Raw genomic sequence first — 15,686 nt, forward strand, 5'->3', positions numbered from 1 at the left:
TTTCACACCTGCACTACTCTTTTCGTCAAAATTTTGTGCTCAGCAAGCGACTGCTGTCTGTCCTGCTTTGGCTTGGGTCCTATACTATGCTACTCGCACTTCATATTTACAGTGAAAACACGAGAATGAAGTTCAGGAGGGGAAATAATTTCTCATTTACAGTAATTGACTACATTGACCAAGAGAGAAAGGTTAAAATTAAAAATTATCACAAATGTTGTAGAAAAATTTACAAAAAAAAAAAAAAAAAAAGAACTAGGATAATATTCTAATCGCCGTATCATCATATTAATTGAAAATTGAAACAAATTAGGCTTATAAAACGGACTCTATTTGTTTAATTTCCATTGAATTCATCTGAGAGCCGGGAGAAGGGGCAGTTTCGACGATCTCTGGGATGTCTTCATTCTCCTCGTCATCCTCGTCGATCGGTGTGAGAGCGTCCATCATGACAGGTTCTGGTTCCTGTTTGGTGCAACGCTTCATCATCGGCGCCATAAACGAAGTTATCGTAGACATTAAGAAGAAGAAGCCAGCCATGTAAAACGGTATCGTGTACGTCTTAGTCGCATCGTATACTGCGCCAGCGAGAGGAGAGCCGACGATAGCTGCTGCACCACGGAAAAGTATCAGCAGTCCGAATGCGTTCGTCAGTTTGTCCAAACCAAGGAGGTCGACGAGAATAATCGATGTCAATGAAATATAGGCAGCTGTAAAATAGTATAAATTTCAAATCCGAATTTAATCCAAATAAGGCTAAAAAGAAGTGGATGGAACTTACAGATAGCAAGGCCGAAGAATACCGACATCGTGACATAGGCGGCATACGATTTACAGAAAGGAGTCGCTGTGACAGCAATCGTAGAAACAACGAGGCTTAAGTTGTTGAGTAGAAGAGAATTTACTGAAGGGAAATCTGCCACCCAGCCACAAAGGACACGACCTATCGTGTTCGTTATCCCGATTATGGAGAGTAAAAATGAAGCCAATCCTTGATCAATACCCTACGGAAGAAACAAACAAAAAATAAACTTGGAGGATAAATAAATTAAAATGGAATGGAAGAATGATGAACATACACAGAGAGGCAAAAACATGGCCACCCATAATATTTTTAATTATCAATATCATATTATATTATTACAATATTTGGTCTGTTTTAAAGGATCTGAGGTAAATAAAATCCCCAACTTGTATTTACAATTGGATTTTGTAAATAAGTCGTGTCTTCTTTGTTGGGTTTTCTGTAAAGCTTCTTTCTAACATTCAAATGGTTTAATTTTTTTTAACCCAAAACAACAATCAAATTACAGAGCAGCAGTAATTATGGCAGTATTTATTTCATTAAACTGGTCCACATTTAACTATTACTTATCCTAATCTGTAATTCACTGTATGGTGCATTATTAAAGATGATGAAATGTCAAAACAAAACATACATGAAATTAGGTTGTTTACAATAATCGTTTTGGCATTTTCATTTTGGTGTTATAGTAAGAAATATTATACAAGGATACAAACCCACCAATGAAAGTGTACATACAAGCTAAACAGACTAAGATGACCAAACTATATGTTTCATCACTCTGCAGATCTCAAGGAGAAATTACAACAAAATGTAAGCACAAAGAGACAGAAAAGGATTATCTGGCTAAGTGGACAATAGAAAGAAAAACCCACATGACCCTTGCTTCCTGGTCTATTCTCAAATTGTGATTGTAACAAACCGATTTAGAGTTTAATCCAAAAACAAAATTCTATCAGAGAAAACTTCGAAGTCATACATGCTCATGATAAAGAGAAAATTCACAAATAATATGGATCTGACTTGATGAAAAAAAATTCTATTATTACTACGAAGCATTCAAACTATTTTATGATCATCATTAAGGTAAAATGGGGAGGGCTCAGCCTTCCTCGTATGTACTGACTCCCTGAGTGCTGTCTGGGCTATACGTGACAGGTTCTCTGTGGACCCTTTCGTCGTGCTCTTGTTAGAGAAACACGTGGAGCTGGAGCCTCTCGGAAAAACGGTGGTTGTTGTTTGGATTCCCAGACACGTCGGCCTGGAGGGTAACGAACGCGCAGACGAGGCAGCAAAAGCCGGTACGTACCACCCTCCAGATCGGACCATCGCGATCAGGCCCCCTGACGCTAAACATACAGTTAAAAGTATGATAAAAGAAAGATGGCAGCATCAGTGGGCAGGGTCGTCGGAGAGGCTCTTGCGAGTCAAGAGCTCGACCGGTAGATGGCCCTCAGAGAATCTGAGCAGGAAATGAGGGATCGTCCTCACCCGACTAAGGATTGGCCATACGCGGTTGACACCTGCGCAGGTGCCCCTTATGCAGAGAAAGGTTGCTCGATGTGTCTCACATAATTTTTTCTTTCCAAAAGGTAGATTGGGGATGAGGCTGTTAGTTTTATTTCTATATGCTTATTTTCCTCAACATCGTGCCAGTCTTTTTCCCATCTATACCAGATTTCTGATTTTATATTTGAAATATAATCTCGCCTAGAATTTCTCTTACTAACTGCCCTTAAATGGCTGCCTCTCTGGCTGCCCTATCCGCAATCTCATTTCCAGCAATGCCGCTGTGACCAGGAACCCACACTTAGTTTATTTAAAAAAATCAATTTCACACAAAAACAAGCTGATTTAAAATTTTGTGTTATTCTTGATCAAAAATTGTAATGGTTGTTAATTATGATGCTTAATTAAAAAAATAATATTTAAAAAAAAAGGCTTACGTCTTGAACAGCTGCATCGACTAAGTACACAAAAGGCACGTATAGCCCTGCCATACCGAAGATGTTGCTGATACCTATGAGAAGGAAGACTGGGTCTTTGAGAAGTGTGTAGTCAAGCATGGCTGCAAGAGCCGACTTGAAAGATTCGGGCAAAGTGAGGCAAGGGCAGAGTTCAGCTGTAAGAAGAAAATATTGAATTCAGAATGTATGACGACAGAAGAAGAAAAAAATGAACAAATAAACCTACGTGGATCTACGACTTCGCCATCAGGGCCACGGTGTTGGTACCTCAGGGAGACAACACTCTGCCTGTAGCCGGCTAATGACCTCTGCGACTGGTACTCCGGGAGGTTGACAACCGAGCCGGAGTAAAAGATGTCTTTACGTGAAAGCGGTCTGATCAGCTCCTTCCTAGCCGTCATGCTCGCTTTGCTAGTAGCAAAACAAACGCTCTCTGTGTCCACCTAAAAAAATACTTTTTATAATTAAAATTGTCTGACCATCTCGTTAGAATATTATAGTGTGTACATCTGTTTTGGACCACATGTCGTCACAGTTGTTGTTCTTGGTGCCGCTGACGACTGAAGAGGTGGACAGACGGAGATGCATCGATCTCCTGATGTCACCGTTGGAGTTGATGTTCGGGCGGGAAGAACCTTTGATCGCCTGGAGAGTCGGTTTGAATCTCTCACCCTGGCTAGTCTTGCGTATACGGTCGAAGAACGGTACGGAGCCATTCTTGGGTAGCCCTTGAACGTGTGTCGTAAACGCTGGTTGTGATGCATTTCTTGGAATGGACGCCTTTGGCACATTATTGTCAACTTTTTCATCTTTTGACTCCTTCTTTTCTTTTTTCAAATCATTTGTGCTTCCTGTAATAATTTCAATAATTTACTACAGAAACTAGGTAAAGATATGACATTTCTATTGTATTATAACTCTCAAGAGAGAACATAAAATTTCCATTCTGTTGGATTTTCTACTATTTAAAATTAGACTCTCACATAGATTTAAAAAAAAAAAATACACTATGCTGGGTGCTAAACACACAAAAATAAATTGTAGTATGTGGAACAGATAGGAGAAGTATCATTTTAGTAGATTTGGATAAAATAATTTTTTAAAAAGAAGCATAAGACTTTATACTAATATGCATTCTTGTAACTAAGTGGATGGTGGTAAATATGGTGACAACACGTGTGGGAACGGTTTTTCTAACTAAAAACGCTTAATAATTTAAAACCAGGGTTTTCTACTGTTGTGGGAAACAAAATTTGATGTGCCTTTCAAACCTTACCTAAAGAGTTGATATGTGATTGTGTTAGTGTCGGTAAAGGGAGAAGAAGTGATTGTGCATAAGAACCTTTGTTTAAAACCCTAGTGCAGTCTGGAAAACCCATTGTGCTGATTCAAAGGATTTATAGAAAGTTTGAAATTGAAGAAACGCTTACCGCTGCTGGAGCCGCCGGAGGAGCCGCTGTGCTCGGGCACTTTGGCCTCAGTGATGGTCGGAAGTATGGCCATGGTCGGCACAGGAGTGATGGGCGTACCGGGCACCAATTCGTTGAGATTGAAGCTGGAGTGGACACCTGGGTCGATGTTGATGGGCATTTTCATCCGTTTCTCCATCGAGCCGTCAGGAAGCTGGACGATGAAGTAAGATCCGCCTATCGATCCTCTTTCCATCTGGAATCTCTTCTCGTCCGCCATTCTCTGGAGAAGGGGCTTGCACGAGGGCCCTTTCGGAAATTCCAACGGCCTCATCATTGCACCGAAAACCTAAAGACATCACATAAATAAATGAAATCAGAACATGATTTATATCAACGAAGCACTTACGGCGCAGTTAAGGATGAGGCCGGCTAATATCAGGTTGGCGCCTTGCCAGCCAAAGTGTTCCAGGAGGAATGTGGCAAGCGGGGCGAACGTAAACGTCCCAAACCCAGACCCACAAACAGCAATACCAGTTGCAAGTGATCGCTTTGTTTCAAAATAATAACCAACACATACTACTGCTGGGAGGTAAATAAGACCAAATCCTACACCTGAAATCATTATAAAATACTGTAAAACTCAAGCAACAAATAATATTCCAATAAAAATGGGAAGAAATAAAATGAAATAAATAAAGTTTGCTTGTAGTGATAGATTGTATTTTACAGGATGAAAACAGCAAAGTATATATTAATTTCTAATTTAAATGTAATAATTGGTGGTAAAACTTTTTTAAGACAGTACTACTGTCTCACAAATCTGATTAACTGGTAATTTGACTGGCTATTGATTTCTATTCTTTATATATTTTTTAACATTAATTAAATTTTTTTATTTTTAAAACTTTATTTTTTTGTATTGTAGTTTATTGAACATATACTGCAGGATGAAATTTTAATTTTTAACAAAACATTTTTGACCTCATGATACGAGTCCTCATCAGTGTTAATTTACACACAAAAATTAACACTAAAGAAGACATGTCATAGGTTGAAAACGTTTTGTTTAAAAAAGAAAAAAAGCTTTATATTTATTATAATTAATTAAGGTTTTTAGTTGAGATAAAAAAGTCAATGGCACGAGCGGGATTCGAACCCACAATCTTCGGCTTGATACGCCGCTGCTCTACCACTTGAGCTATCGTGACCTCGATCCACTCGGACACCAACTTCCCATCTCAACCGCACCTTTTGAATTTTCCCTCCTTTTTGCCATTTTTCAATTGAATCCCGTTCGTGCCATTGATTTTTTTTATCTCAACTAAAAACCTTAATTAATTATAATATATTAATTGGTCAAGCGAATTAGTGAATTTAATGATTTGGAATGAAGTATACTTCACTATAGCTCTCCGTGGCCATTTCATTTGTCGTCGAGAATCCAACCCGATTACACGACATTTGAAAAATGGTAAAAAGGAGGGAAAATTCAGAAGGTGGGGTTGAGATAGGAAGTTGATGTCCGAGTGGATCGAGGTCACGATAGCTCAAGTGGTAGAGCAGAGGCGTATCTAGCCGAAGATCATGGGTTCGAATCCCGCTTGTGCCATTGACTTTTTTATCTCAACTAAAAACCTTAATTAATTAAAATATATTAATTGGTCAAGCGGACCATGAAATTAGTGAACTTTATGTTTATGTTCAATCACCTACGATATATTTTTATTCTCGTATGTGTTTGATTAATAATTAATATGAAATCTGATGTTATTAGAAAGGTCACATTTAATTAAATACATAATTTAACAAATTATGGATTTTTTAAATATGACATTTGATTATTTATTAATAATTTATTTCTTAGGATAACAAGTTGAATTGATTTGTTTTTGTTTAGTTAAATAGTAACTACAACTTATCAATAATAATTCTAGAGACTCAAAAATAATCTACGGTTTGCTTACCCCCCATAAATCCATACGTAATCATGAGAACGTTGACGTTGGGTGAAAATATACTCAGGACGAATGCAAGGCATCCTATGATGCTCCCTGCAATGCAGACAGCCCTGCATCCAAATTTGTTGGTCAGCGCACTAACAATAGGACCTAAAATTGGAAAAAAATTCAATGTAAAAAAAAAAATGCGTGAACAATTAATGTCAAGTACAATACAATTATGCAATCAACACACATCAATGATGCAGGACCCAATTACATAAATAATTTTGAAAGTAATTTCCATGAAAACCAAAATGTCACGGAAATTTTGAGAACTTCTACCATGGTCATTCTCTCATTCAGCTGACAGGTGCATTCAATATAAAAGCCTGGCCCACAAGTTTGACAACATAAACATAATTTTTATAATGAAAAAGGAGCTGAAAGAGACTCAAAAGCCTAACAAGATAATTAATGGGGCACTGTGGACAAAAGGGGCACTTGAGGCATACACATTTTGTGGAGGAGTTGTGGACAGGAGGTCAAACCATTTTAAAAAACTTGTCACTGGGATTCGTACCCAGAATCGCTAGCGTAACAAATACAAGCCAGACACCATAACCACTCAGCTCCAACAAAATTACTTGTTAATAATTAACTGTGGTGCTACACTTATCCACAGGGATGTATAATTTAACCTAGAAAAAATACAACCACTAATGCTGGGCCTAATAATAAAATTTCTTGATGAATCGGGACTCGCCAATGTGCTAAGGCACAGAACAATTTGTCTCACACAACATCCCATAAAACGTTCAAAATAACAAGACTGAGCATAGGTCATACAAGAATAACTCATGAGCACCTTTCGGCTAGCATGCGACCATGTAGATGCCCATTATGCAAGGATAATATAACGGTTGAGCACCTGTTCAATTCAAGATGTCCTGACTTGTACAGAAAATATTTTGGCCTGTGCATAATTTTAGGCATGTCAGCGGGTACAAATCGCTGTTCAGGTACCTCAGGGCTATAGGAATCTTTAAACTATGTCCTGTTTATGTGTGTTCGTGTTGTGTCTGTGTTGACTTTATGATAATTTATTGGAATGAATGTCATTCATTAGCGTGAAAGATAGGTGTTGTTTAACCCCAACCCTAAGGAATATCAAGTAATCTTGGGAAGTGAATGTGACCATAATCAAGGGAAATGAATGTGACCAGACTTCTAAGTTTATATAGGGTTGTGATGATATGTATTCGCACAATTCCTACTGACATAAGCTGGAATCGGCCAAAGTATTGGCTAAGTTAAGAGAAAAAAGTGTCTTAAGCATTTTCTTACCTGCGCTTAGGTACATGCCGGAGAGGAGGGAGCCGACCCAGGCCGTCTTTCCTTTGCCTTCGCCGAAGAATTCGACGAACTCGCCAAGGAAGACTCCAAAGGTGTAGGCGATGCCGTCCACGATCATGTTGCACATGAACGAGGCGAAAACGATCACCCAGCCGTAGCCACCATCTGGTGGCGGTGGGATGTCGTGCACCTCACAGAAGGAGAGAGCGTCGCCATCCTCGGGGCTGAGGTCATCCTCCGTCAGTCGCACTCCTTCCTCTCCACCACCGCCCCGGTCCGAACTCTCGCTCTCAGTCTGAAAAAACAAAACAATTACCAATTATGAATTATTCAGTTTAAATACAGGAACACATTAATTTTAATTACTGTGCTAGGTTCATGACTGCAAAAATATAGTCGTACTTATCAACCTTGACAAAAGCTTCAAACTTAGTGACCACATTTATATGTATTATACAAAAGTTTAGTTTCTTAGTGAAAATAATGAGAAAAAGCCAAGATAACAATGGTAATTGTTGTTGAACCTAAGACAATTTCATTTATAATAGAAAAAGTTATTTTAAATTGGACAGAAAATTCAAGAAATTCGAATTTTTAATGTTTCAAGGATGTTTATTTTAGAAAGAAAAAATTGTCCAGCAAGCATCTGGCCCTTGCCTTCTTAACGCTAATTGTATTAAGCAATAACGAATGATCTGCGCTTAGCAACAGCATAGCCTAAATTTTTTTTTTTTTTTACTGGATGATGTATGTGATTTGTCATGAGGGTCTGCAGGAAGATGAAAATCATCGTTTTGTTCCGTCAGGCTATTCTCGCCATCAACAAGGGTTTGGGTCCGCAATCTCATAATTGAGCAAAACGGACCAGACCAATTTGATTGGAAATGACCAAGTTACAACTAACGTTTAGTTATTCTGCCCATCCTAACTAACTGAGCAACTGTCCATCTCTCCACATTTCATATGCTACTTTCTGCACCACACAAAAGTCTGGAAAAGCCAAAAAGATTGGAAGTGGACAAACTACAGATGATGCATCACTACTCAATAATTGTCCATCATGATTTAAATCATAGTGGAACTATAAAAAATAAATTGAAATTTACTACTATTAAAAATAATAAAATTTTAATAATAATAGTAATGACAAAAAATTCAATGTTTTATTTTGGATATTTTAGATTTAACTGGTTTGCTTACAATGTTAACTTTCATCTTAAGTTTTTCTGCTTGGCAAATATGCCCCCAGTGAGGTTTTGTCAAGAAGGAAATAAGTATTGAGTTTAGTTTATTTATCAGGTTTAGCCTGAATTTCAGTGGATATTAAGTCAAGACTGATAAACCAGAATATCCTACTTTTCTTCTTACAATTGCTGATTGTTTATTGTTAATTGAATCATTTGTTTGTTGCATATTGCCAACATGCTAAGCATATTTTCTCCTTGAGCAGTTCTTTGAATATTCCATATGAATATTACACCCATTCTTGTATATTTTACATGACAAATATTTAAAGTAAGTAATTTTTATTTAAAAAAAAAAAAAAAATATATATATATATNATATATTACTTACTTTAAATATTTGTCATGTAAAATATACAAGAACGGGTGTAATATTCATATGGAATATTCAAAGAACTGCTCAAGGAGAAAATATGCTTAGCATGTTGGCAATATGCAACAAACAAATTATTCAATTCTTTTAAAAAACACACAAGTCTTTCTTTGTTGAGTGAGGGGACAAATGGGCATCGTGACAATGAAAAGAAGGTGTTAATGATTGTGAGAATTTAAATGAAATGATGCCTATTTCGTATGGTAGAAATTTGTTTCAAAAGAAAGTCGACTGTAAATGATATCAAAGATGCCAATCTACGCTAAAAGGAAAGTTTTTTAAGTTAATCAACCATTGTATACGATAATGAGCAGAATCCGTAGTAACCATGGGTTGTGTGGCATAATCTTTTTTAGAAAAATTAACATTGTACTGATTTATATGAATTTTGCAATACCAAGGAAGGATCTTTAGATCTTTTTATGTCATAATGCACTGTCCCTCACACCTACAATAACCAAAGGGAAGAAATATTAAACTAGATCCATGGATTTAAATTTAATAATTATTTGGAAATCGTGAAATGCAGTCTGGTGTGACAAAGGTTTTAGAAAAACATTTTCTTTATCATGACAACGTTTCGATCTTTATTGACATCATCTTCAGGGCTCAAAGTGTTTGTTTTCTGTGTAAATGTGTCATTCTTGTGTGTCATGTTGAGAGTGCTTACTTATTTAATAATTTCTGTGAGTTATAATTGCTATTATTTATTTAATAGTACCAATTAGTTGAGGGTATGCACTTAGCCAAGCAGCCAATTACAAAAACAAAAGGAAAAAGGCATTTTTATTTGCTTGTTTACAAGTGAAGGGTTAATTTAACAATTAATAACTTGGAATAAGGACAAAAATAAAAATACAAAAAATTGTAATGGAACAAAGTTAATATCAATTAAGTTTTTCAGTATATTTAAGAACACTAGAATGAATAATTTACAAGCGAGAGTGTTTGATTGAATGAATGTATTTATTAGCGTGATCGGTTAAGTGAGTGAGTGGGGGAATAGGTGGGGGGTTGTGGCTAAGCTAGTTTTATTAGGGTTATTTTTAGGGTAAAAGGAAGGAGGCACTGGTGAAATATCAAATACCTCAAATTTTATCTGTAGATATTGTATTATTGTATTTATAAGATTGAATGTTTACGAATGTGTACATGAGCCTGTGGCAGAATATACAGTACTCCATGACTCACCAGCCAAGGATAGTTTTGCATACGGTATATTTTTTATTTTTTCGGCGTAAAACCACGGTGCCTCACAAATGTTTAATTTTACATATAGTATGACAGCTTATAAGTTAGTGTGAATGTATTTATTAGCGTAAATTATGGTGGGCGCTCAGCCGGATATCCAGTTCCATGAGACCCACCAAATTGAGCTAGTGGTGGCTAATGGTGTTTAGAGTGAAAGGAGAGAAGCACCGGTGTAATATCAAATAACCCAGTGACCCCCAAATTTTATCTATTCATACGGATTATATCTTATATTAATATACAGATTATATCAGTATATTATTATTTTTTCGGCATAAAACCACGGTGCCTCCAAAATTTGTAACTGTACATATAGTATGAAAGCTTATAAGTTAGTGTGAATGTATTTATTAGCGTAAATTATGGTGGGCGCTCAGCCGAATATCCAGTTCCATGAGACCCACCAAAATGAGCTAGTGGTGGCTAATGGTGTTTAGAGTGAAAGGAGAGAAGCACCGGTGTAATATCAAATAACCCAGTGACCCCCAAATTTTATCTATTCATACAGATTATATCTTATATTAATATACAGATTATATCAGTATATTCTTATATTTTCGGCATAAAACCACGGTGCCTCCAAAATTATTAATTATATAGTAGGAGTCATATAATATGAAAGCTTCTAAGTTAGTGTGAATGTGTTAATTAACGTGATTTATGGTGGGGTTCTCCGTGGAAAACCTAATACCCTGAGATAAGTAAACAAACTTTTACGTTGGGCCACAATATAATATGTATGTACGTAAGACTGTACATGAGTTTCAAGATGTGTGGGGCCAATTAAAAATTATAATAGTCACAGAAGTACCATCAAAAATGAAAGACCACCAGAGCAAAATTTTCTCAACCAATAAAAAACCGCGAGGTGCTATCAATAGTCAGAGAACTAACTTGACAGAGCTGGCAAGAAAAAAAATAAATAAAGGAAGAACATCAATTGAATGTATATAGCTTAGATTTTTTTTTAAATGATTCATGTTGAATTCAAAAATTGTTGGGCAAACGATTGGAATGGACGAGATGGTAACACTTCGTGAAGTATATTTTTGAACCTTTAGTACATTACCCAAGGGGATGATTGAGAGGCCACTTTTCTTCAAAATTATTTTTTTTTTTTTTAAGGGAAAAATCTCTTGAGAAATAATATTTGAAAGGTTTGTTGTAATGAGCCAGGGGATTTTTCGCGTCGACTCCTCCCAATTATCGGTTTCGTTGAATTCGGCGGACGATCGATTGTAAATCCCTCGAAAGATATTATTGACGTTGACTTGTTAACTTTACGGTTGACGGCTTTTGTCATTCCTTTCCATCAGAGGGCGGTTTCCCATTCCAATTCGAGATACATCTCGAGATGTCTTTCGAAAGAGCCGGGGAAAATAGGCCGACACACACGCACGACGGGGACGTCTTGCGGGTTTAGCAGACCGGGAGGATTCGCCTTATTGCTGAATCCCTAAAAATTATTGGTCGGAATGAAATTGAGCCGTTATCCCAGATAGGCCGGGAGCATCTCTTTTTTTCGAGGACAAATGAAATTACGCAAGTCTCTTCACGTAACGATTTATGTAACACCGATTGGATGATAGCTTTCATATTTCAAAATGGAACCGATGGAAAATGATGCCGTGTTTTTGCAAACTGCATTGAAAAGCACTAATTCTATTCCCAAATAAGAAAATGTCTTTCCATATAAAGAAAAAATAGGTTAAATGAATATATAACATGTCGCATAGTCATTTTAACTAATCAACTGCCAGCCCTTTATCTTCAGCAAACTTCATGACTTGAGCCCAATCAGACGAAAATTTCATTGCAGTAAAAAGCTATATTCTTTACATGTCGCTGATGATTCTTTTTCTCAGGGTAAAGATTGCAATTTACCCCTTCTTAAAAGATTGGGGGATATAAACGGCAGAAAGTTTAAAAAAAAAAAAAGGTACGCAATATTTTCGGCAATGATCTGGTCATTTATTCTGAAAATTGTGGCTGAGTCCGACCATTTTTGGCCTCCTAACAAGTTCTTTTGGTAGTTTCTTACTAAACTATTTATAAAAGGGCAAACACGCCACTGAACTGCCAGTCTAAAACAGCGAAACTTGACATTCAAGATGATCGGAAACGACCAGACTACAAATTATCAGTTATTAATATTCCTGAGCAAAATTAAAACTGTATAAGTAAGTAAGAAGAATAAGAAGAAATAATTTATTCAGGGACAGAAATGTCCCTTTAGAATAATACATACGTTAAAGTGAAAATTATTAACATTTTGACACAAAAATAAACCTTGTCGTGGTGATGAACGTAACAAAAACGGACTTAAACAAAACCCAAAGGAGTTAAAACTAAAATGAGTTACTCTAAAAATAATAATAATAATAATTACTAAAGTAAAAAGTATTAAAAAGTAAATTTAAACTGTGGTTAAAGACACTGGAGAGGGAGAGGATGTGCCATCCAGAATTTTGGTGCTGCAAGGTTGGCGGTACGAGGGAAGACCGTTTAAAGGTGCATGTTTTATGCCGGGGAAGGATTAGGTCACAGGGAGATGGAGTGGAAGAGGATTTGAATCGACTGAATGGACTGGATGGAGGACGATGGGTGTTAATGGCCTGTAAAGGAAGGAACCAAGAAAATACACTTCTGAAGAGAAATAGAGCCAAGATAGGTCCGAATACAGCCGTGATGCCCTGGACCCTCGGGGGATGCCGAATATAAACCTAAAGTAATATAACAAACAGTCTTCTATCATACAAGATTTTCTTTTCAAAATCCATCCTATCATCCTGATCCTAACTTTTGGTTTAGTCTGTCGGGTATATCATCAGTTATGTCGTTGACTAACTCACGATTATTACAAAGAATATAAAGTATGATCATCTTAGATTGTCCTGGACAGTCTTGTCTAGCTGGTTTGTCTGTCACACGCGTATCGGCATGTCGCCATCGTCAGTAGATGTCTTGTGTTATATATTTTGTCAATGGGGTCATTTTTTAACTCTCACTCATTATTAACCATATGAATCTGCAATGCTCATTCTCTTATGCTTAGTGCTGTTGGATAGTATTGGTACGACACAGCTCACAGAAAACAGACGACCATACTTCTAGTTCCAAAATTCATGAATAATTGCCTTTGTTTTGCACAATCATAGTCTGCTTAGTCTCGCTGTGGTTTGGACACTGAAGACGAACAAGGATGATGGAGACGTGACTTCAAGAAGAAATGTTTATTTACACTAGATGACAGGTAGCAAAGCAGCTATCATAGCAATTCGGCCATCATAAATGGTATTTCAAAATTGCAAAATAAGACAACGCTTTCCATCATCCCGTCAGCCTAGTCGCGCTGGTTTAGTCTGTTATAAGCCTTTTGGCATTTTGGTACTTCAATGGTGGTCGACCACCACGAAAACCAGCGAGACTAGGAACTTTCCTCATAATGCCAAACTGTATCATCTCGCAGACCTCAACAAGAAATCTCCCTAATTTATGCCGTTCCACAGTTGCTTTCTATGACGGGTTTAAGGCTTTTTTTTAACGAAGGTACGCAACAGCAGAGGTCATATAAACCCTCAGGGTGCCGGTGTTTTTGAAAAAAAGCCCAGTCGGGTTCGAATGCAGGGCCGCTGAATTCGAACCCGGGACCTTTGCCTTACAGTGATGAGCGCCGAGTCAACGCCTAAACCGTTACGGCCACCGACGCCCTCTTTAAGGCTATTGATCACATCACTCAGACGACCAGACTTCAAGTTCCAAAATCAGCTTTATAGTCTTGAATTAGACTCGTCTCACTAGTTTGGTCACCGAAGTTGGCGAAATGACAAAACGTGACTAGGCAGACCAGGATAATCGGAGACGACCCAGCTGCAAGGGCGTCAAGAGGCGAACCAGCCATCAAAGCATGATCGATTATTATCAGTGAAGTTTCTCAAAAGCCGGACAAAACAACTCCCATCGCGAAACATAAATGCAATTTGATCGTTTCCGATCATCCTCGATAGCCTAGTCGTGCTGATTTAATCAGAGGGGTTTCAGCATTTCTCTTCGCCGGAAGGTCTCTGGGGAGCAGTAGGCTGATTCAGATAACAAAACCAACGAGACTAGGCAGACCATCTTAGATCATCAACCAAACGTACAATCACCACACAGGCTTTTGAAGAAATCTTTATATTATGTTAGGTGACCAATGGAAGTAGACAATGGTTCAGAATAGAAAAACAAGAACTTTTCCGATCATTCGGTTCAAACCAGTCGAAATCTTAAGCTTCTTTTCAAACTAAGCCTCTAATTGTTGGCGCTGTGCCTACGATTTATTAATGTCATGGATCGTTTTTATTAATAATGTGTTGTGTTTCGATGTAGATTAGTTCAAGTTATTCTTTTATTTTTTAGCGTAGGTTTTTACAGTGTAGTTTGTAAGAATACGTTAAAGCCTCGTTGATTAAAAGAGTCGGACATTTTTTATCTCCATACATTTTCCTGTGCTATATTGGTTGACGTGACAGGAAGACAGATGGCTGTCGATATCAGTTTCTTGCCGGCAATTCATCATGTAAAAGGCTGTTTGTTTTCTGTTGCGTTGATGTCATTGAGCCACTTAAGCTCCACTCGGCAAACAAGTGTTTACACACGCCTTTAACTCAGCCGTCTACTCTCCATTAAATTGGCCAACACGCTTCCAATTGGCCTCTGCAATTGCCACCAGTTTCACGTATTATTTCCCTCTCGCCGAGCCGGCAGAATCTACGAGACCATAATTCATATCGGCTCGAGTGCCGCCCTCTCGTCTGGGTTTTCCCACGGGAGCTAATTCGGTGCGAATTTGTGATAATTTTCGAGGAATGACAACAACCCAAATTTTCAGAACTATCATATTTCTTATTAAAAATTAAATATTCCTCAATTAAACTAAACATGGGAAACTATAAAAGTAGGTTTATAGTTACTATTTCCAATATTGGTAAATGATAAATAGATTTTAGTTTGTAAGTTTCCATCACCTGGTCCGCCCGGTCTCGCTGGTTTGGTCTGTCAACACATTTCTTCATCTTCAGTGATTTGTAAAAGTGTCTGGCAGACCAACTCGACAAGGATAAACGGAATAGAATTACCAGAAAAGGTGAAACCGGTTCTCGTTTTACACAATCATGAATTGATAATACAGCATAGAAATATTCTAAATTCTGAGATATTCTCTGAAGTTATCTCTTGGGTACTGAACCTGCTGCTTGGTCGTTTTGGATCACGCCTGTGCGCCTAGCCTCGGGGTTATCTCTGGGTGACGAACCTGCTGCTTTGTCTTTTCAAAGATGCTTGTGCGCCTAGTCTCGGAGTT

General features: G+C 37.6%; 1 protein-coding gene across 2 annotated transcripts in view; it reads right to left on the minus strand.

Moving 5' to 3' along the window:
- Positions 1-223: 223 nt before the first annotated feature.
- The window catches only part of LOC106662814 (monocarboxylate transporter 3), a 127,011-nt gene continuing 111,548 nt past the window's right edge, over positions 224-15,686 (minus strand). For both annotated transcript variants that reach the window (XM_014387178.2, XM_014387177.2), the window contains 9 exons: positions 7,469-7,772; positions 6,149-6,292; positions 4,591-4,796; positions 4,203-4,530; positions 3,280-3,623; positions 2,999-3,215; positions 2,752-2,927; positions 782-1,004; positions 224-710 (listed from right to left, as the gene is read on the minus strand). In XM_014387178.2, the coding sequence (XP_014242664.1) occupies positions 316-710; positions 782-1,004; positions 2,752-2,927; positions 2,999-3,215; positions 3,280-3,623; positions 4,203-4,530; positions 4,591-4,796; positions 6,149-6,292; positions 7,469-7,772 (2,337 nt within the window). In that variant the 3' untranslated portion in view covers positions 224-315. The remainder of the gene's footprint in view (positions 711-781; positions 1,005-2,751; positions 2,928-2,998; positions 3,216-3,279; positions 3,624-4,202; positions 4,531-4,590; positions 4,797-6,148; positions 6,293-7,468; positions 7,773-15,686) is intronic.

This window comes from Cimex lectularius, unplaced genomic scaffold (assembly GCF_000648675.2).
Source record: "Cimex lectularius strain Harlan isolate CLEC.00 unplaced genomic scaffold, Clec_2.1 scaffold45, whole genome shotgun sequence".
Classification (NCBI taxonomy): Eukaryota; Metazoa; Arthropoda; class Insecta; order Hemiptera; family Cimicidae; genus Cimex; species Cimex lectularius.